This window comes from Mizuhopecten yessoensis, unplaced genomic scaffold (genome assembly GCF_002113885.1).
Source record: "Mizuhopecten yessoensis strain PY_sf001 unplaced genomic scaffold, ASM211388v2 scaffold10239, whole genome shotgun sequence".
Taxonomy (NCBI): Eukaryota; Metazoa; Mollusca; class Bivalvia; order Pectinida; family Pectinidae; genus Mizuhopecten; species Mizuhopecten yessoensis.
The window spans coordinates 9758-32054 of record NW_018408447.1 but is presented as its reverse complement, the minus strand read 5'-3'; the positions used below and the strand labels follow the sequence as shown (position 1 = coordinate 32054).

General features: G+C 36.5%; 2 protein-coding genes across 3 annotated transcripts in view; both read right to left on the bottom strand.

Moving 5' to 3' along the window:
* Positions 1 to 2892: 2892 nt before the first annotated feature.
* On the bottom strand, positions 2893 to 18946 carry LOC110459863 (cytochrome P450 3A5-like). 2 transcript variants are annotated; one of them, XR_002463938.1, is made up of 16 exons: positions 18855 to 18946; positions 14183 to 14292; positions 13440 to 13536; positions 11913 to 11965; positions 11563 to 11659; positions 11112 to 11228; positions 9878 to 9966; positions 9182 to 9330; positions 8618 to 8748; positions 8325 to 8427; positions 7330 to 7487; positions 6957 to 7045; positions 5847 to 5984; positions 5546 to 5708; positions 4764 to 4997; positions 2893 to 3324 (listed from the first exon to the last, which is right to left on the bottom strand). XR_002463938.1 is itself a non-coding variant. In XM_021512325.1 (15 exons), exons 2-15 carry the CDS (start codon positions 14263 to 14265, stop codon positions 4920 to 4922), a joined length of 1545 nt encoding a protein of 514 aa, XP_021368000.1. In that variant the 5' UTR covers positions 14266 to 14292; positions 18855 to 18946; the 3' UTR covers positions 3584 to 4919. The 2 variants fall into 2 exon arrangements, 1 of the variants encoding a protein (XP_021368000.1); XM_021512325.1 differs by lacking the exon at positions 2893 to 3324 and having other exon boundaries at positions 3584 to 4997.
* Positions 16123 to 22297, bottom strand: part of LOC110459857 (cytochrome P450 3A31-like) — a 15904-nt gene continuing 9729 nt past the window's right edge. Inside the window, exon 5 of the mRNA XM_021512316.1 lies at positions 16123 to 16230. Coding sequence (XP_021367991.1) covers positions 16123 to 16230 — 108 coding nt within the window. The remainder of the gene's footprint in view (positions 16231 to 22297) is intronic.

Below are 22297 nucleotides of genomic sequence, written 5' to 3'. Positions count from 1 at the left end.
TGTATGCGTGCTTGCGTGTGTGTATGCAGGAGACAGGGTATGTTTTATGCTTGCCTCCTTGTGATAGCGCGGATCTGATGCCGACTTTATATTGCTATATCACTGAAAATACTATGTCGAAGGCACCCAGCACAGCATTCCGCCCGGTCACACGTTCAGCAGGGAATAACAACTACCATTTTAAGGACTTTGGTATGTCCCGGCCTGGGGACAGAAGAACCCGTTGCCTTCCTCTCTTGGGCGAACGCTCAACATTCAGGCCAAAAGTGAGGTGTTGCTTAGCAAGGCGCTAGGAAATAAAAGGTAGTAAGAAGTAGAAAAAAGATAAATATCCCAAATATTGCAATGGGTAAAGCAGATGTATTTTGGTCGCTTTTGTGTCCTCAAATAGAGGACACCAAAGCAAATCTTCAATTCTGCAGGGGTTAACGCATTAGTCGCCTCCTACGATACATGAAGTCGGTAACAGCAGGTCCCGATCCCCCACCTGCAGGGGTGATATGCTGTGCTGGGTGCATTGGGCATGGTATTTCAGCGAGATACCACTATAAAGTCGGCATCAGATCTGCGCTATCACAATGAGGCAAACATGGAGGCACGTCCTAAATTATTATAACTATTGATAGGGCGTTAAACCCTGTAAAACCAACTATTGTCTTGTTTTATTTTGATTTCTTGTGTTGCCTTTTTTTTGTCCATTTATTAAATTGCATATATGCTTTACATTCAGTGTGTCTTAATTTATGTGAAATGTTGAGAGTGACTTTCTGATGTTACTCATAAAACAAATGACAAAAAATAACTCGGGAAGTAGAAAAAAACTATTCAATTTCCCACTGCAAGAATGCCAGCTGGAAAACCTACAAAAAAATAGGGAAAATATGTTAACCTCGACCTGTAGGCAAGAAAGGAATATTGCATCAGAAAAATGTCATTAAAAATGAATGATTTACTGAATCTGACTAAAAGTAGCTTTCCTTGTCGCAGAGTTAGCACGCCGAGAAGCAGATATTATTACTGCAGAAGAAGCAAATGAACTATGCCAGAAAAATATCCTCAAGACTGACTCTCATTAAAAGTTATTGAACACTTGAACTTATGTTTTAAGGCTGCATGTTGCCCTTCAACACTGAAATTTGAGATTTCGTGAAAATAGACAAATCACAATGAGAACGGGTCACCTGGGAATGTGTAAACGTAAATTTCATCCACAGCAGGAAATTTAGCTGCTACTTCAACTCAAAGCACAGGGTACTGGTATAGCCTGACCATGGCTCGATCATGGAGTATGCCTATGATATGGGAGCTAGAATGACAATTTCAACAACAGCTTCATATAAAATGTAGTGCATGGGGGTGTCAGACGATTCGCCGCAAAACCGTAACGCCCCAAGCTGTTACGCCCCAAATTTGATTCATATCGCCCCAACCAGTTCGCCCAAAAAAACATAACGCCCCACCCTCAACTATTTCCCCGAAAAAAACTACAACGATCCAAAAATGTCCTCCATAATAGTCACTTATTGGGCAAATTTTAAAGATAGAAATTGAAAAAAATAAGATATTTTGCAATTCGTTTGATGCTGGGGACATAATTGTTGTGCCGTAGATCAGAGACGTAGACTAATATATATGTCTTTGCGTAGATCGATAACTTACATGTACCATATAGATCTATAGTATCTATGTTAGGCATATATTTGTATATTTTAGATGATATATACACTGTATCAGATTATAAGATCATAAACACTCGTGCTGTAGATCGAAAAAAACACCAACAAGATCCATTATGTTATGTATATATGTTGCAAAAGAGAGTGTGTTCTTATATTTGTTTATGCATATAGATCCGAAAAAATAACTAGATCTATATGCATAAACAAATATAAGAACACACTCTCTTTTGCAACATATATACATAACATAATGGATCTTGTTTTTTTTCTTTTCGATAAGTAGTTTTGATTTTTCATATTTTTCACTTTATCCAAGGTTATCTCAGGTTTCATTTCATCTTCTTCTTCTTTTTTTTAATTTGTGTTATGACAAGCAACATATGTAAAGGGTTAATGAGGATAAAACAATGTCCCAATTTATTTAATCTATGCCATTTTTTTATTTAGAATAGATATGATTATCGTCCACTCAGTGTGTAACATATTCTTTCTTTGGTACCTTATTACATGAGTAGCTCTCCTTACACAGCTGAGTTTGCAAAGATTGATTTCACATCACACTATTGTACGTGTGTTTATTGATATCCGTGTATTACTTGTTAAATTGCCAGATATGCTATACTGTAGAACAAATAAAATGGAACTGCATGGTCACGGTTATTTCTATCATGTCATTATGGTAAGGTCATTTCCGGATATATTTCTGGTACTCCGCAGAAACGAGCACTTCCTTTTTATTATTCTTGCGCGTTCCGTCGTTTTACAAGCAAACGCGAAATATTGATATATATATCAGTTTGTTATATTATATGAAAAACATTTAAATAATGCTGGCCATATGTGTGATCAGCTGTTGCATGTCATTTTAAATTGAACATTGTTATGGTCATTCAGTTATCAGGTCACAAATAGATAGAAAAAAAGAACAATCATACCACATGTTCCCCATCTCGGTTTCATCAAGATGGCCAAAGTTAATGTATCCAACACATCTAAACACCGATGTTTAATTGGAGATTTTAAATACGATCGATCCTGTGACGATGAACATACATGTTCTGTACAATAATTTAAGGGGTTTGTTGAGCCTTAAAGTTAACATTTCATACATAGTTATAGTGTTGCAACTCTATTAATCGTGGATTAAAGACTTTATTTTGGGAATTAAAACGCCTGTTATGATTATTATGTATAAGTACTCGTGCTATGAGCTATGTCAGTTGAGTGTTTTAGTGTTGTTTGCATTGTTAAGGCTGTGAAGCCATGTAAAGCAGTTATATATTTATCTAATTTCCAAAATGTTTCCCTTGGTCTTCACATTAGTTTCTCGTCGTAGCAAGTTAATAGTTAAGAGAAATAAAAATACAACACCTGCAATTGGGCGAACATGACAGATAACACGAGTATAAAAGCGTAAAATTCAAACGTTGTGCGTCTTTACCGTCTTAAATTAATACAACGTATGTAGAAATCGTTTTACTGCTTAAAGACATCAAGTTCCTTCCTGAGCGAACAACCGATTTGTAGATTACATATATATGTGCGAGATGGTTTGGTTTGTTAGTGTTTTACGTTCTATTAACAGCTATGGTCATTTAAAGACGTGCTAGGTTTTGGTAGAGGAGGAAATCCGGAGTTCCCAGTGGAAAACCACCGACCTACGGCCAGTACCTGCCGATACTGACGACTGCCTCACGTAGATCTCGAACCCACTACCCACTGATGGAAAGCTAGTGGAGACGCCTTTTAAAACCAATTGGCCACCGCGGCTGACGAGCGAGAGCAAACAAGTGGGATGCGCGGCAGAAAATACTTATATGGTCCTTAAGTGATGTATATAAGGGGGCCTGCACATGGTATGCTAAAGAACATAAGCAAGTTAGGCATGTAAGAGAACGTGAGCATGGTATGCAAGTGAAATGCCAATTTATTCAAAACATAAAATCACAGATATGTTCGTATATTGATTGTTAGAGAAACCATTATCAATCAAACACAGAAGATATATAGAACGAGATGTCAACACCAACGTGATGGGCGTAATTTGACCATACATACACTTCGTACATTTACTACTTAGCTCTTAGAAATACGAAACTAACACATACTGTTACTGATGAAGGATGGACAACATACATCAATTTGTAGTGTTCTGTGCCTAAAGTGATCAGTGCACTGGTATATACTTGTAATAATGAATTATTAGAATCCACACAATTCACTTAACCAGGTTGACATTGTGCTATTAACAAGTGTTTTGTAAAATGCAATATGAACCATAGTGATGTTTTGCAGTATAACAGATTTTGTTGATTGTAACATTAACCCTGTAAGATGACACATTTGGAAAGTGCATGTCGAATACACGCTATACTAGCTACGGAAACATGACTTTACTCACATTAAATATAATCCTTAACGTGAGTTTAGTTACGTTGAATTAACAAAAACTTGGACCCGGATCCTTCCACCACAAAAGAGTAATTACTTGACAACACTTCAGACTGTCCTGAACTACAACGTTTTCCAAAAGGTATTAAGGGTCCCTGTTCCACTGCTAGCAACACACCACAGAGTGCCACCATAGTTTTTCGTCAATACAGTGACCTCCCATTATTTTCGTTGTGTATATACTTGTAGCGCGACTGAGTTAGGGTGCTGCCTTTGACCAGGTAGGTTCGGTGATTATACCGACAATATAACGTGTCTAAGACCCTGGGTTCGAATCCTGGCCCGTTTTCATGAAACCGCTCTCAGGTTCAGGCGTAGATTATGTGTTCAAAATTAACTTTCTTGAATCATATGACGCGGTCGCAAAGTCAAATGTACATTGCCAAAATGCATTTTTTTATGAAGGACCGTAATCACCGGAATAAACTTCAGCAGGAGAACGGTTTCAGAAATACTGACCAGACCTTCCTCCGTTGCAATTTTACACTCGGAACATTGTTTCTTTAATTTCTGCAGCTAACATTGTTTTACTTTTTTATCATATTCCATACATTACCCACATGACATGTTTTTCCTTACTGAAACGATTAAGCAAAACTATGGCCCTACCGGAGAACAAGTCCGAAGATAATGTGCTCATATGTTTTGCAATGCAAATTTTCTGATGACAAACAAGTAAAAAACATTAATACAACAAAGTAAAAGTATACAACATCTTTTGTCGTCGTTGTTTGCTTCTCATTTACATACAAGCACTGGGGGCTATATCAGAGTTCAGACAGTATTAGCTTAGCTCCTCTTCTCAAACTTGATCCACAGACCTTCATCAGTCACCGTGTTTCCAAGCTTACTTATCTTTGGTGGGCACTGAAAATTATAATCACATTGTATACTATATAATACAAAACTATGGTTTACGAGTAAATGTAATTAATGTGGGGCTATTGGGAACAAAAACGTCTAATTTTGTCCGATATCAAATATAATAGAGACAAAGAGCCTTAATGATTTTGCCTGCGATCTTACATTGTCCTGTCTTATACAAATCTGTTGGTTGAATCAAGAAACTAACAAGGCCCTGTCTTAGATCACGTCTGTTGAGTGTGACGACACATACTTACTATATGTGCGTGAGATACGGTGGGACATCTATAGGACTAGAGTGAGGTGAATACACAGGGAAAATAATAAAACAATTCACGAAGGCACATAGACCTGATTTCAACATTTTCGAATCTGTTAGGTTTATATCCTGCCAATATCCGATCTACCGCATAAAAGTTATGAAATGCATCTTTTGCCTAATAAGCTTAGGAATGTCTTGAGGGAGGAATGGGTGTTTTTTTTTACTATTTCCCACTTTTCCCTCCCTTGATATCCTCTTTGTACACCATGTTGATATTTATATAACTTACATCTGTCCTCTCACTCCGGACTGGTCTAAAGTGTTGTAGGACCTGAGCCATGCACATCTTTTGTTCCATCATAGCAAGTCGAACACCGATACAGTTTCGGGGGCCTGCTCCGAATGGGAGATAAGTGTAGGGGTCCCTATTAGCCTTGGCCTCAGGAGTAAACCTGAAATAGGATTTAATGAGCTAACTTAAATGTTTTAATAATGCATTGTTGCATTAGGTAACATATTGATGGTAGATGAACTAAACCACGTATTCGTTTTAATTATAAATAACTACTATTGAGGTGAAATGTCTCTACCTTTCAGGGTCAAACTTGTCTGGGTCAGTCCAGTATTCGGGGTCCATCTGTATGGCGCCTACTGGGATGTTCACGATCATGCCTTTAGGGATTTTGACATTTCCAATGGTGACATCTCGACTGGCTATTCGGTCAATTCTAAAACAAAAAGAGAGGAATACGTAGCATAGTTTGATATGTCAGCCGTACTGAAGTCAACACGAACAAATTGACAGTTATTTTCTATAATCTTATATCCATTGTATATTTATGAAGTATTATGACTGTTCACTTAATTGTCATTTTCGTTATGTTAAAAGAAATAAATCAAGTTTTACTGCAGAAAAAAATGTAAAAAAAACCATATGGTATAAAAGCCACATGTATATGGACAAAAAGTTGTGTGAATGATGCATCTGTTTTAAAAAGAGAACACATTCTGCTCCTCATCTCTAAAGGCCGCCCACTCCCCATGTTTATTAGTAGGCAGGATTTCGATAAATCGAATCACATATGAAGATCTTTTCCTGATTAATGTATTGACCAATTAAATTGTAGTAAGGTAATTCGATTTATGGACAAATTTTGAAAAGCATCGAACTAAGTCTACGTCTATCTGTTGTAGATTTGTTAGCCATGTTTCATTGAAATCCAATGATAATGTACTGACCAATCTGATCACGTGATGCTACCTATTATGTAGATATGCATAAGTCTGCTCCAGCTAAGGCTTCGGCTACGTACGTGACAGCGAAAAAATCTTCACAGATCGACGGATAAAACTTATAAAATAGTTAAGCATATCTAGAGAGAGTATTTTACCACTGATGTGCAGTATTGTTTTATGAACCTTCACATGAAAGATATAATCATTATACGACTGTGGTTTTCAATTCATGTTTGTTCCTGGCATATCCCTAAACTCATTATCAGTATGTTTGTGAACTTTGCACTTTTTTGAAGACAGACGCACAGGTATCTCTCACACAGCACGTAAGTATGAAACACACAAAGAGGCACAACACATTCTTCAGTCGGTAACACTAATATTATATTACATTTCGTTTTGTCTTTTTAAAAATGATCATATAACTTCATGATTGCATGTAGTGCAACACTTTATGCTCTCACCTGGATGCTGCAGGAAAGATTCTCATAGTTTCCTCGATCACCATTTCCATATAAGTAAGTTTTTTGATGTTATCATAATCGGGTTTTTCCTAGAACAGGTAACAAAGACTCCTTAAATTTCACATAAGAATATGAACTCTCTTTTGCATTGTACATGTGCTTTATGTTAAAGTTAATGATATGTGCTCCCTTACACAGTATACAGTAATAATAACTGGAACTGAAATTTAAAGAGCAGCACAGAAAGATCTTAAATCACCGCTTAGATAAATTGGTGAATGATTCTCAATTAAAACACGATGACAATAATCGACAAAACGCATTTTAGAAACACGTAGATCAACAGGTATCAAAGCAATAGTGTATACGTCACCTTTCCCAAGTTATCATCGACTTCCTGCATCACCCTATCACAGACGTCTGTGTGGATTGCCAGGTGGTAGAAAGTAAACATCAGGCTGTTAGATGTTGTATCATACCCCGCAAGGAAAAACAGAAGTGCCTGAGACCTGATCTCCGCGTCTGTCAGCGCTGGAACACCACATAAAAGTTACCTTTATTATCAACAGAAGGATATTCAGAAAATTACATCTAAAGAAAAAATTCGAGTTTTTTTTATTTATTTGATGCAATAACAAGGTAAGTGCACCAGAGTTAAATATAAAGCCTATATCAGAAAATAAATTTCATAATATCTTCATATCAACAATTTCACATCAAATATCCCGAAACGATGAACCATCATGTAATGAAACCTCGGAAGTCCTTTTCTTGAAGAGCTCCTTTCCCTGTGGCACTCTCCTTAGATAAACACGAGCGTCTTTGGACACTCATTTCTTTCATGTTATATGACAAAATTAGTAAATCACTTTTCCTCGATGGTCATGATTTTTAATTTTCAACAAATGTCTGTGTGAGACAATAAATTTCAACTTTTGAAAAGAACATCCTTGTGCAGTTCCAAGAGATTTATTTCAAGGATCATTTCTAAAAAGGTAAACAATTTCTTTTTCTACAACCCTGCAATGTGTCTCTCGTTGAGGATGGCTTGTCCACGGTAAGGTAATTTCCCGACCTTCAACTCTCAAACACGAATCTTAAGAAAATTCTCGTGGCGGTAGCAATGCTTAAAATTGATATCATGTGATTACATGATTTAACGCGTGAAAATACCTTCGTTGTAGCGTCAGAAATACTAATTTTACGATCTTCAACATAAATTATGAAAGAATACTTACCTTATACATCTTGAGTGTAATATAAAGCTATACTAGGCATTTCACAGGTGGTTCGATAATAACTGTGCTGAGTACATTATAGGTATTAAGCCTGTGGTGATCCCATCTCTCTTTCATTTGGTAGACTTACTTTTCCTGGATGACCCTGGGCTTGCAGTAACCCCTTCCGTCTTAGAAGACTCTTCATTTGCTGCTTGAGAGTGTGCCATGAGTTCTAAGAAATCTGCATGGTTCTGTAATATACATGTTAGATGACGATGTCAAAGCCAGTCATGACTTGAGTGATATTTTACACACAGACAACACACACACGATATACAATATTCTATCTTTTGATTATTTGTTTTACTATATATTCAGGTTGATTACAAATGTTACACGTCGTTACAACTGAATGGGTAGATTTTGTAGACATTGCCATACCCCTGGATTCTGCCGTCTTTCTTTCAAAGCCGTTTCAGTTACGGAGACGAAGAAATTTGTAGCATTTTTGTTCAGATTGATTCCCATGGATTGGAAAAGGCGAGGCAGCCATGCCAGGAACGGGAAAAATACTGAAATAAGGAACAAAATCCTTAAATGTTGAATAATATAAAATTTGAAGATCCGGATATTTGCATTTCTCCCCTACCGGGCAGTAACATGGATATTAAACGTTCAGAAGAAATTTTGAATTTATAAATCACTTTTCTTTACATTGATTATGAAACTGCGTATTAAGAAAACTAAATGAGAAAAGCTTTATTAATATAAATGGATAATTATAATGGAGTCGTTCTGAACAAAGTAATATTGTTGTTGACATATTTGGTAACATCTTTCCTACACATCGAAAATCAAATATTATAGAAATACAAAAATTAAAAAATACGACTGTTTAAAGAGATAATTTCTAGTTATCCTTACTGAAATTGAAAGTAGAAAGCTATCGTTTATTGTACTGTAGACTTAAAACAATCTTACTAATGTGATAAAGGTATTACTTACAGATAATCATAATTTGCACTACCATGATTGTTGATTCTGTGAATGCCTTCGAATGTTTTATGAATGGGTCATCTGGGTCTCTCTGAGTATTAATCTCCAAACCAAACGCTGTTCTGGCAATGCAATCAATAGTGTACGCACCAAACGTTCTGTAAAGGGCGCATTTATGCTGTGAATTATTTATTCATGTAAATATATGTAATACAAGTAATATCTACCCCGAAAAGATACCCATTGATATTAATATCTACCCTGTAAATGTATGTACTGAAACTAATATCTACCATGTAAAGATATCTACTAAGATAAACGTCTAATGTGTACAGGTTTCCACTAAGATATATGTCTGCCTACGGTCAAATATAATGAATTTATCGGAGAGTGATCGATTCTTAAAATAACCTTTCCGATGAGTGAGGAGCAACACTACTAATTCCACCACACAAATTCAGTATTAACTTTCTTGTTGACTTCACTTTACACAATACGTTCTGGTCATTTTTTAAACAAATAGAATGTATTACCTTAAGCTTCTTGCACTAGCTGAAGAGGTAAATTATAAAACACGAGAACTGCCATTAACCTATTTATTGAATTAGCCATGGCAATGTCGACGGTATAATAAAACATTGAAGCTTTGGGAATAGACGTGAGGTAATATGAAGAACAGTCATAGTCATATTCAGGTAAACTTACTCTTTCAAGCTTGTGTCCTCATTTTTGGCTGCCTTTGCTTCTAACATTTCAATCAATAAGTCTCCTGCTTGTCTTAATAGTGGTCCCATCTGAAACACGTCCATGATATAATTTAATAATATACACATCTGGTACAAACAACAACAGAGTATATGACTAACGAATTAACATTCAGAAATACTATTTCAACGCAATGAATTTGCTACATAAATCAATGATTCACTTGTTAAAACTTAAACCCCATGATAAGTTCACGTAACCATAGGTCAGTGTTAACAGTGCTGACTAGACCGGGTCTCCTCGGGATCTGACAACACACTCAGACATTTTGAAAGATAGATGTCTGGTGTGGGGACCGGCTAATAACATAAACAGCCACACAATGACTACATCCAGATCGAGTCCGGAAAGAACATTGAAAGAAAGGTTTCCAATGCTGGAAAATCTGTCGTTAATCCTGATATTGGAGAGAGTGTGGTCTCACCACACACTGTTATTTCACCTTTCACACGTAATAAGGTAGATAATGTTGACTGTCAGATTGGTACGATACGATTTGTCTGTTCCGAATGTTAACGCCTCAATATTTCATTGATATATATCTCGGATACGAAAGGCCTGTCACACACGTGACGTTATAATGATATAAGACATGTATATTACCAATGTGTGGTCTAATCGGTTAGGTATGTATTCATTGTAACAGGGCTCATCCAACTGTCACCCTATGGACCCACCCGAACTGCTTACACAAACAAATCATGACCCACTGTGAAAACAATAAGAACCAAACACACACCCTACATTATTAACTATTTCATATGACTGAAGGAAAACATGTGTAGTTCAATTATATGATAGTGAAACGAGACATAGATTGCTGTTACATATTCGTACCTTTTTTTAGCCTGAAAATAGCTGTCACTTTTGGGTGCAATATCAACATTTTCTATTACGTGTATGTTGAAGTTTATGGGTTGTTTAGTATAACATCATTCTCGTTTTGTACGTTGCACCTTAAATTGGTAAACGTCCGCACCTCACAGGTATCAATCCTACTAGCAATTCCACCCACGAGAACACCTGGGTTAGCGCGAGTGGAACTCAACATCAAGGAAAACTTTATAAATATTACATAAGGATTTGAATTTTTAAACAAATGTAGGGGTAGATCAACAGTGCGTTTGAATGTAAAGGCCAATTAGTCTTGTCATGATGTTTTGTATAACTGTACCTCTTTCAACTTTTTTCCACTGAAGGTTGGTGTGATCATGTTTCTGACAAACCGCCAATGGTCATCTTGTATTGATAACAGAGAATCGCGAAGTGGGCCATCCATCTGATCGAAGTCCTGTGTATACAATCGGTAAAATAGCAATTAAAACATTTCACATTCAGGATTTATAACCAGACTTTAATTCTAAAGTGCCTGGATTTGTGGGGTTCCTGTTTAAGGAGCGATATTATACAACAGAAAGACATACCTTAAACACTAAATGTACTATTCAGATTTAATGAGTTCTTTCTGCATAGTATAATGAGTTTCTTAATTTACACGAAGTTCACAACAGGTTCATTTGTATTTTCCTGGGAAAAGGGGCATGCCCATAAACATTAGACCAAGTAATATTTAAGTCATATTTTCTACCCTTTCTTCATATAGTGAGTGATAATGTTGTACACACCCTCCTATTGACAAAACTGTTGAAATCCTTCACGAGAATTTCTTTCAGTAACTTCGGGTCAGCAATAAACAGGTTGGGGAGCCTTCCTTCAAACGTCCTAGAATGAAAGCCAGGAGTGGCATGATTATCACGAATTGACATAAATGGAAATTTTGTCATGTAAACATTTGTTATCTTATTATATGTTCACATTTAAATTTGTCATAATGCATAAAATACAATACGACATATTATACATATATGTTTGAGAATATTGATTTCATATTACCAAGTACTTGCTATCAAACTATTAAACGCATTGTATTTAGGTGAACAATTTGAAAAAGAAATGTTTACTTGACTGCACTTACCCAAATATTTTCCCATATTTTGTGTACAAGTTCTGCTCAGCTTTGACAATGCCCTGAAATTACGAATACGCCTCATATTGTAGAGTTATAGATTCAGTGTTCTAGAGTATAAGAAATGTTTGGGTAATGGTAGAACTACACAGATTCTAGTTTAGGGTGTAACAGATATTAAGTGGATATATGATATCAGATTGATTATGTATTCTAGAAACATATTGGGGACATAAGATATCAGATTGATTATGTATTCTAGAAATATATCGGGGACACAAGATATCAGATTGATTATGTATTCTAGAAACATATTGGGGACATAAGATATCAGATTGATTATGTATACTAGAAATATATCGGGGACACAAGATATCAGATTGATTATGTATTCTAGAAACATATTGGGGACATAAGATATCAGATGGATTATGTATTCTAGAAATATATCGGGGACACAAGATATCAGATTGATTATGTATTCTAGAAACATATTGGGGACATAAGATATCAGATTGATTATGTATACTAGAAATATATCGGGGACACAAGATATCAGATTGATTATGTATTCTAGAAATATATTGGGGACACAAGATATCAGATGGATTATGTATTCTAGAAATATATCGGGGACACAAAATATCAGATATGTATTGGAGGGGGTTGGGGAAGGGGCCGACTCTCGAATGAATATTGGCGGATACACCATTTCATTAAGATCCAGTGTCGACTAGACTTTGGCGGATATACCATTTCATTAAGTTCCAGTATCGACTAGACATTGGCGGATACAACACTTCATTAAGATACAGTGTCGACTAGATTTTGGCGGATACACCATTTCATTAAGATACAGTGTCGACTAGATTTTGGCGGATACACCATTTCATTAAGTTCCAGTATCGACTAGACTTTGGCGGATACAACATTTCATTAAGTTCCAGTATCAACTAGACTTTGGCGGATACACCATTTCATTAAGTTCCAGTATCGACTAGACTTTGGCGGATACAACATTTCATTAAGTTCCAGTATCGACTAGACTTTGGCGGATACAACATTTCATTAAGTTCCAGTATCGACTAGACTTTGGCGGATACAACATTTCATTAAGTTCCAGTATCGACTAGACTTTGGCGGATACAACATTTCATTAAGTTCCAGTATCGACTAGACTTTGGCGGATACAACATTTCATTAAGTTCCAGTATCGACTAGACTTTGGCGGATACAACATTTCATTAAGTTCCAGTGTCGACTAGACTTTGGCGGATACAACATTTTATTAAGTTTCAGTGTCGACTTGACTTTGGAACACGTGATATCCTACTGTTAACAGGGTTTTACTGTGGTTTATAAATAGACTGGTAGTACACAGGATGTCATAATTACAACGTTCTAATGTAGAATATGTATTTGGAAACAAGGGTATTCTTTTGGTAATTAAATGTTTTAATTTAAACTATTTTATTTTCCATTGTATCTACTTAAACAATGTTATCACTGCGTTTAGATTAGCAGATTAGTACAAACCTCTGACATGAACATCCCCATATTTCCAACGACAAGGGAAGGCTTTGGACCATCCACGCCCATCTTCTTAAACATATTGTAATCCCAAGACATGTACCTACAATTAACATACCGACATGCTTAATATAATATTACATATATACGTACTTACAAGTATCGCACACCTGAAATTTTGCCACACTTACATAACAATAGTGCACATCTGGCATTGTTTCACAAATATACAAAATGTATTTATCAGATATTATTTCATATTCACCTACAAATAAACACCTAAAATTGAGCCACATATGCGGTTTCATAATGATTTTCTGATGGCAAAAACATGTGTATGGAAATTTTTAGATACAATGCAGCTCTCAAAGAAACAAATTTTGAAGTTTTGGTAAGCAAATTAGACAATGAAAACCAGGGCCAAGACAGTACTCATATTTACCTACAATCAATTATTACACTGTACTTTTTCTATTTTTCTAATTTTGATATATGAAAGTAACCCCATCTAATGTATCTTCCAGTTCTTGACAGCAGAATTACTTCAAAACAACTGTCAACAGGAAGCGAGTTAATTTAATCTCTTCCATCATCAGTGAGAATATTATCGTCTTTTGTCCTGGTCATATTGAAACTTCGCTATACCTAAATGGTAATACAATACTTAAACGAGATACTTACACAATGTATAGATAAGGACCATATTGAGTCATCTTTTTACTTCAACATCCAATAATTCTACTACTTACACAACGTATGCTATCACCATGCCAACCAGTAGAATGAGGAGCTGGGCCCATATGGGAATATCCACTAGCCCCAACACTAACATGATTTCTCTGTCTTGACGTTCTTCTCCCTAAAATAATAAATAATTTTCAACAAAATCTGAAATTCTCGTTTCTCTTTTAGCATTTTTATCCATGTGTATTAGAATTATTTCCATCTTCTACTTCATGGGATGTTGACAGTGTTCAATTACACCAATGAACTTTTAACAAAGGTGCACGACCCTTCCCTATGTCCAAACCAACATACACGCACGCTTATTATTCCATCACGTGGTATAATAATAAGCACAATCACGTCACATGAGGTTTATTTCAAAGGTAAAGCAAGTTTGGCCAGTCGGTCTAAACCTGCTGAAAAGGAAAACTCCTGAAAATCAGGGAAATACGTAACTATAGGTGCAATGGAACATATAGATCTAGGAACACTTGCTAATAACTATGCCACTCTGAATAGCAGCAGCCCCGATGGCATGTGACATCAAGAGTTTAAAGTGGCGATTATATAGCTACGATATAAACAATATTTTGACGGTTGAGAAATTAATTACTGGAATCGACTTTTGGAGATAAAACTGTTGGGTCGGGTAAATCGGAACTCAGAACAAATTTTTTTGTAGACTTGTTCTGCGCTTTATCTGAAATGTTTAGTGTTAATTAGTGTTAATACGATGTTCGTACCATTCGGTACGCACATCCCAATATGGCGACAGGCTCATTTATATATATATCCCAGTTTACATGGAAACTTGATATCTAACACTATTTTATGCATGCCATCTCTCATAATGATTGTTCATACCATATATTAAATTTTGACCTTTTTTCAATGACGATGTAGTATATATAATACCGGTTTCGAGATATAATTTCGTCCCAAATATTTGAATTAGATAACGATTGCTAATATATCCTAAGCCATATATAATCCGTCTAATGTCATATGTCAGTTACAATACTATACTGAAAAGTATGTTGCAATCTGGCAAATATCATACGATATCAGTTGGTTGTATACAAATATAAACGAGTGTCAAACAATTTATGATCAACTGTATAGTTTGTTTGTACGGTGTGAGAGTTGTACAAATACGGCGACGACTGACGTCCAGTTTATCGGGGAAGAAATAATCACTAGAACTACGAAGAAAGAATCAATTTTATGACAAACATGTTGGTACATTTAATGCAACAATATGGCCATTTCGCCCACCTCTGAAGAATTTACAATCTATGTTTAAAATGTTCCGAATCGTATGTAATAAACACCGATATGAAAGGTACATACAAATGCCATTATAACGTTAGAACTTTAGACTACGTCAGTGCAGTGACATGGACAGAAAGACAAGCTACACCCCACTGCATGTTGTAACGTTAGAAATTTAGACTACGTCAGTGCAATGTCAGGGATGGAAAGACCTGCTATACCCCACTGCATGTTGTGACGTTAGAACTGTAGACTACGCCAGTGCAGTGTCAGGGACAGAAAGACCAGCTATACCCCACTGCGTGTTGTAACGTTAGAACTTTAGACTACGTCAGTGCAGTGTCAGGGAGAGAAAGACCAGCTATACTCCACTGCATGTTGTAACGTTAGAACTTTAGACTACACCAGTGCAGTGTCAGGGACAGAAAGACAAGCTATACCCCACTGCGTGTTGTAACGTTAGAACTTTAGACGACATCAATGCAGTGTCAGGGACAGAAAGACCAGCTATACCCCACTGCATGTTGTAACGTTAGAACTTTAGACTACGTCAGTGCAGTGTCAGGGACAGAAAGACCAGCTATACCCCACTGCGTGTTGTAACGTTAGAACTTTAGACGACATCAATGCAGTGTCAGGGACAGAAAGACCAGCTATCCCCCACTGCATGTTGTAACGTTAGAACTTTAGACTACACCAGTGCAGTGTCAGGGACAGAAAGACCAGCTTTACCCCACTGCATGTTGTAAGAGGCGGCTAATGTGGAGCCCTGCAAAATTGGGGGTTTCTTCTTTGTCTTCTATTAGAGGGCATATAGAAGAATCTAAAATTAATCTGCTGGCCTCTTTGCAACACTTGGGATATTTCTTTTCTTTTCTCTATTTCATTCTCTTTTGTCGGTGCTGTCTTTAAAGTCATCCGTCTTCATATGACCCTATAGCTGCCGGGAGGTCGTTCAAACAAACTGATATTGCATGTAATCTGTGCAGCAATACATTCCAGCTACAAGGCTACGGCCCATCTTGGCCAGCCACCACCTTGTTGTGTAAAATAATCAAAAGAAACGCGACTATTTCAAGATTTGTTCGCATGCACACAGCTAAACAAGTCATCATTTTACTGCACCATATGACTAGTTCGTCCAAAACTTCATCACGAGATGTCTCGGTGAACGGCAACTTGGAACCTCTTTACTAGGGGATGTCTCGGTGTACAGCGACTTGGAACCTCTTTACTAGGGGATGTCTCGGTGTACAGCGACTTGGAAACTCTTTACTAGGGGATGTCTCGGTGTACAGTGACTTGGAACCTCTTTACTAGGGGATGTTTCGGTGAACAGCGACTTGGAACCTCTTTACTAGGGGATGTTTCGGTGAACAGCGACTTGGAACCTCTTTACTAGGGGATGTTTCGGTGAACAGCGACTTGGAACCTCTTTACTAGGGGATGTTTCGGTGAACAGCGACTTGGAACCTCTTTACTAGGGGATGTTTCGGTGAACAGCGACTTGGAACCTCTTTACTAGGGGATGTTTCGGTGAACAGCGACTTGGAACCTCTTTACTAGGGGATGTTTCGGTGAACAGCGACTTGGAACCTCTTTACTAGGGGATGTTTCGGTGAACAGCGACTTGGAACCTCTTTACTAGGGGATGTTTCGGTGAACAGCGACTTGGAACCTCTTTACTAGGGGATTTCTCAGTATACAGCGACTTGGAACCTCTTTACTAGGGGATGTTTCGGTGTAGAGCGACTTGGAACCTCTTTACTAGAGGATGACTTATTGTAGAAATATAATAGACTTCCTGTTTACATGTACTAGGGGATGTCTCGATGTAGATATTAATAGACTTCCTCTTTACTAGGGGGCTTCTCGATGTAGAAATTATTAGACTTCCTCTTTACTAGAGGATGTCTCGATGTAGAAATTAATAGACTTCCTCTTTACTAGGGGATGTCTCGATGTAGAAATTACAATGTATACAACACTTCCGGTTGATCGTTGCAACATTTCTTCGAAGTTCGGGATGCTACTACAAGTATTGTTTGTGTACGTGACAAAGGCCGTTTTTCCCTCAGGTACAGCAGTTGACCTGACCCAATATGTATACATTGTGTAGTTTGGACCAAAGCACTATGCATTCTAGGGTTTAGGCTAATTTTATTATTTTCTTTGATCATTGACACGGTCAGTCGTTCGTCATGATAGAAGAAAAGATTGTCGGTGATTTGAAAAGCGTTATACGTACACTGTAGTGCTTTTTATGGATACTATTGGAGGTCATCTGTACACATAAATTTGATTGCAAATAAATTACACTTCAGTCTTTTAAACTCGTGTTGTCAACAGACATGTGCATTGATCTTACAGATTAATCTGTAGAGCAAAGTCTCATAAAATAACTTCCATGAACAATACAGTTATATTTATACATCGAACGAATATGAAAACAATCCAGATGTGTAGGTGTTATAAGTAGACCGGCTAATTTCAATGCAGAATACAAACATCAATACATGAGCGGTTAAGAAAAAAAATGAAAATAAGAATTTATGAAATGCATAAAAAACATGTATAAGGAATCATTATCGATATGATATTTTCTTAAATTGATTTTAAGTATTCAAATTCCCTATCACTCGTACTTATATATTTTCGCAAACACAATTTTCATCGTGATAAAATATTTAGTTACAACCAATTGTAAGTAAAGATGACCTCCAATAGTATGCATAAAAAGAACTACGGATAACGTTTTCAATCACCGACTATCTGTCCCTCTCTCATGACGAACCGATTGAGTAAAATTAGCCTCAACCCTAAAATGCATAGTGCACTTGGTCCAAACAACAAAATGTCTACACCTTGGGTCAGGTCAACTGCTGTAACTGAGGGGAAACAGCTTTTGTCACGTACACAAACATAGTAGCATCCCGAACTTCAATGAATTGTTGCAAAGATTTATAGTTCGGAGTTTGGATACGATCAATCCGGAATGGCTGTAATAGACTTCCTCTTTACTAGGGGATGTATCGGTGCAGAAATTAATAGACTTCCTAGCTCTTTACTAGGGGATGTCTCGATGTAGGAAACGATTCTTTGGTATAGCTCGTTGATGGTTCCTAACAGGTAATGTCAACATTAACATTTGCCTCATCGATAAATCAATATCACTTCATGAAGTTGGAAATAGTTAGCATTAGCTTATGAGACGACGGTATCTTAAAGTAACTATGTGTAAACAACTGTTTCACACGTATGATGTAGATACATGTATACACCTGACATACGTACATGTACTGTACATGTCTAGATGTCTCTTCTTATCTGAGATTAAGAAAATGTGGTGTTTAGAATATATATCTGTATATAATGTGGTATATATAGCTGCAAGCTGTCATAACAGACAAAAATGGCACCTACCTTTGTCAAATATCGGCAATACCCGCCGTACTGTAAATACCCGCCGTACTGCCAATACCCGTCGTCTACAACTGTACATGTGCTTCGATTTAATGTACAACAGATCGCGCTCAATACTGACTGTGAACTATAAATAACCTCTCTAGCTACGACTACAGCAGACTAGTAATATATCTCCGCACTGTTCCCGTACCCACAATGAACCGTATACGGTAATATACGATCAGCTGCTTAGAAGGGTACGTGTAGGAATAAAATACTGGTGCGCTTTGTCCATAGTTTATTTTCTGTATGATGCAAGGAGGTTCTTTCAAAATTTCTTAACACTTCATGGTGAACATTTAACTTCATCCATTTATAACGACTGAATAGTTTCAATTTCCAAATACGTCTTTATTAACGTTCTAATTAAACATACCTGACGACAATAGGGCCGATAGTACTGCAGCACTTTACAGATTGTGTACCGTAGAGTTTAACGCCACATTGTTAAACAAACATCCCCATATATAGCCAACTGTTGGTTGAAGACACACATAGCGAAACTAATGCATAGGCAAGTGTTGCATCCTTATATGGTCATTTCGAAATCAACATTATATATAATCACTTAAATAGTAACCCGAAATAGCCCTTGAATCACTGTTTGTGCAGCACTTTACAGATTGTGTACCGTAGAGTTTAACGCAACAGTGTTAAACAAACATCCCCATATATAGCCAAAAGTGAGGTGTTGCTTAGCAAGGCGGAAATAACAGGTAGTTAGAAGTAGAAAGAAAGATAAATTTTCCAAATAATACAATGGGTGAAGCAGATGTATTTTGGTCGCTTCAATTCTGCAGGGGTTCACGCATTAGTCGCCTCCTACGATACATGCAGTGGGCAACAGCAGATGTATTCTTTTCCCGATCCCCCACCTGCAGGGGTGATATGCTGTGCTGGGTGCATTCGGCATGGTATTTCAACGAGATACCACTATAAAGTCACAATGAGGCAAACATGGAGGCACGTCCTAAATTATCTTAGCTATTGATAGGGCGTTAAACCCTGTAAAACCAACTATTGTCTTGTTTTATTTTTTGTTTCTTGTGTTGCCTTTCGTTTTGTGTCCATTTATTAAATTGCACATATGCTTTATATTCAGTGTGTCTTAATTTATGTGCAATGTTGAGAGTGACTTTCTGATGTTACTCATAAAAAAATGACAAAAATAAATCGGGAAGTAGAAAAAAATACATTATAATTCCCACTACAAGAATGCCAGTTGGAAAACCTGCAAAAAATAGATAAAATGTGTTAACCTCGACCTGTAGGCAAGAAAGGAGTATTGCATCAGAAAAATGTCATTAAAAATGAATGATTTACTGAAACCTGACTAAAAGAAGCTTTCCTTGTCGCAGAGGTAGCACGCCGAGAGGCAGATATAATTACTGCAGAAGAAGAAAATGAACTATGCCAGAAAAATATCCTCAAGACTGACTCTCATTAAAAGTTATGTTTTAAGGCTGTATATTGCCCTTCAACACTGAAATTTGAGATTTCGTGCAAATAGACAAATCACAATGAGAACGGGTCACCTGGGAATGTGTAAACGTAAATTTCATCCACAGCAGGAAATTTAGCTGCTACTTCAACTCAGAGCACAGTGAACTGGTATAACCTGACCATCGCTCGATCATAGAGTATGCCTATGGGAGTTAGAATGACAATTTCAACGACAGCTTCATATAAGATGTAGTGCATGGGGGTGTCAGACGATTCGCCCCCAAACTGTTACGCCCCAAATTTGATTCATATCGCCCCAACCAGTTCGCCCAAAAAAAACATAACGCCCCACCCCCAACTTTTTCGCCCCCAAAAAACTACAACGACCCAAAAATGTCCTCCATAATAGTCACTTATGGGGCAAATTTTAAAGACAGAAATTGAAAAAACTAAGATATTTTGCAATTCGTTTGATGCTGGGGACATAATTGTTGTGCCGTAGATCAGAGACTTAGACTAATATATATGTCTCTGTGTAGATCGATAACTTACATGTACCATATACACTGTATAAGATTATAAGATAATAAACACGCGTGCTGTAGATCGAAAAAAAAAAAAAAAACAAGATCCATTATGTTATGTATATATGTTGGAAAAGGGAGTGTGTTCTTATATTTGTTTATGCATATAGATCCGAAAAATGAACTAGATCTATATGCATAAACAAATATAAAAACACACTCTCTTTTGCAACATATATACATAACATAATAGATCTTGGTGTTTTTTTCTTTTCGATAAGTAATTTTGATTTTTGATATTTTTCACTTTATCCAAAACGTTCGCCTTTTATGAGTATTTAAAAGATTTTAATTTATCCATAAAAAGTTTGACACTTTTTGATCAAATTTTCTATTCATGACAATATTTAATTGAACAAATTTTTCTCTATGTTAAGAAATTTGATATGATATTTATTTTGTCGCACAGAACCATTTCTCAGGTTTCATTTCATCTTCTTCTTTTTTTTAATTTGTGTTAAGACAAGCAACATATGTAAAGGGTTAATGAGGATAAAACAATGTCCCAATTTATTTAATCTATGCCATTTTTTATTTAGAATAGATATGATTATCGTCCACTCAGTGTGTAACATATTCTTTCTTTGGTACCTTATTACATGAGTAGCTCTCCTTACACAGACGGATTTTGCAAAGATTGAATAAAAAAAAGTATAAGGAGAAATCAGTATTTTTGAATTGACGATAAATCACACCTATTTCACATCACACTATTGTACGTGTGTTTATTGATATCCGTGAATTACTTGTTAAATTGCCAGATATGCTATACTGTAGAACAAATAAAATGGAACTGCATGGACACGGTTATTTCTATCATGTCATTACACTAAACCTTAAAGGTTATGGTAAGGTCATTTCCGGATATATTTCTGGTACTCCGCAGAAACGAGCACTTCCTTTTTATTATTCTTGCGCGTTCTGTCGTTTTACAAGCAAACGCGAAATATTGATATATATATTAGTTTGTTATATTATATGAAAAACATTTAAATAATGCTGGCCATATGTGTGATAAGCTGTTGCATGTCATTTTGCATTGAACATTGTTATGGTCATTCAGTTATCAGGTCACAAATAAATAGAAAAAAAGAACAATCATACCACATGTTCCCCATCTCGGTTTCATCAAGATGGCCAAAGTTAATGTATCCAACACATCTAAACACCGATGTTTAATTGGAGATTTTAAATACGATCGATCCTTCGACTATGAACATATATGTTCTGTACAATAATTTAAGGGGTTTGTTGAGCCTTAAAGTTATCATTTCATACATAGTTATAGTGTTGCAACTCTATTAATCGTTGATTAAAGACTTTATTTTGGGAATTAAAACGCCTGTTATGATTATTATGTATAAGTACTCGTGT

Coding starts and splice junctions, on each gene's coding strand:
- LOC110459863 (XM_021512325.1), bottom strand. CDS start 14,265: ATGTTAGTGTTGGGGCTAGTGGATATTCCCATATGGGCCCAGCTCCTC. Junction 7,046..7,329: donor TCGATGATAACTTGGGAAAG/GTGACGTATACA, acceptor TACCTGTTCTAG/GAAAAACCCGATTATGATAA. Junction 5,709..5,846: donor GACAAGTTTGACCCTGAAAG/GTAGAGACATTT, acceptor ATCCTATTTCAG/GTTTACTCCTGAGGCCAAGG.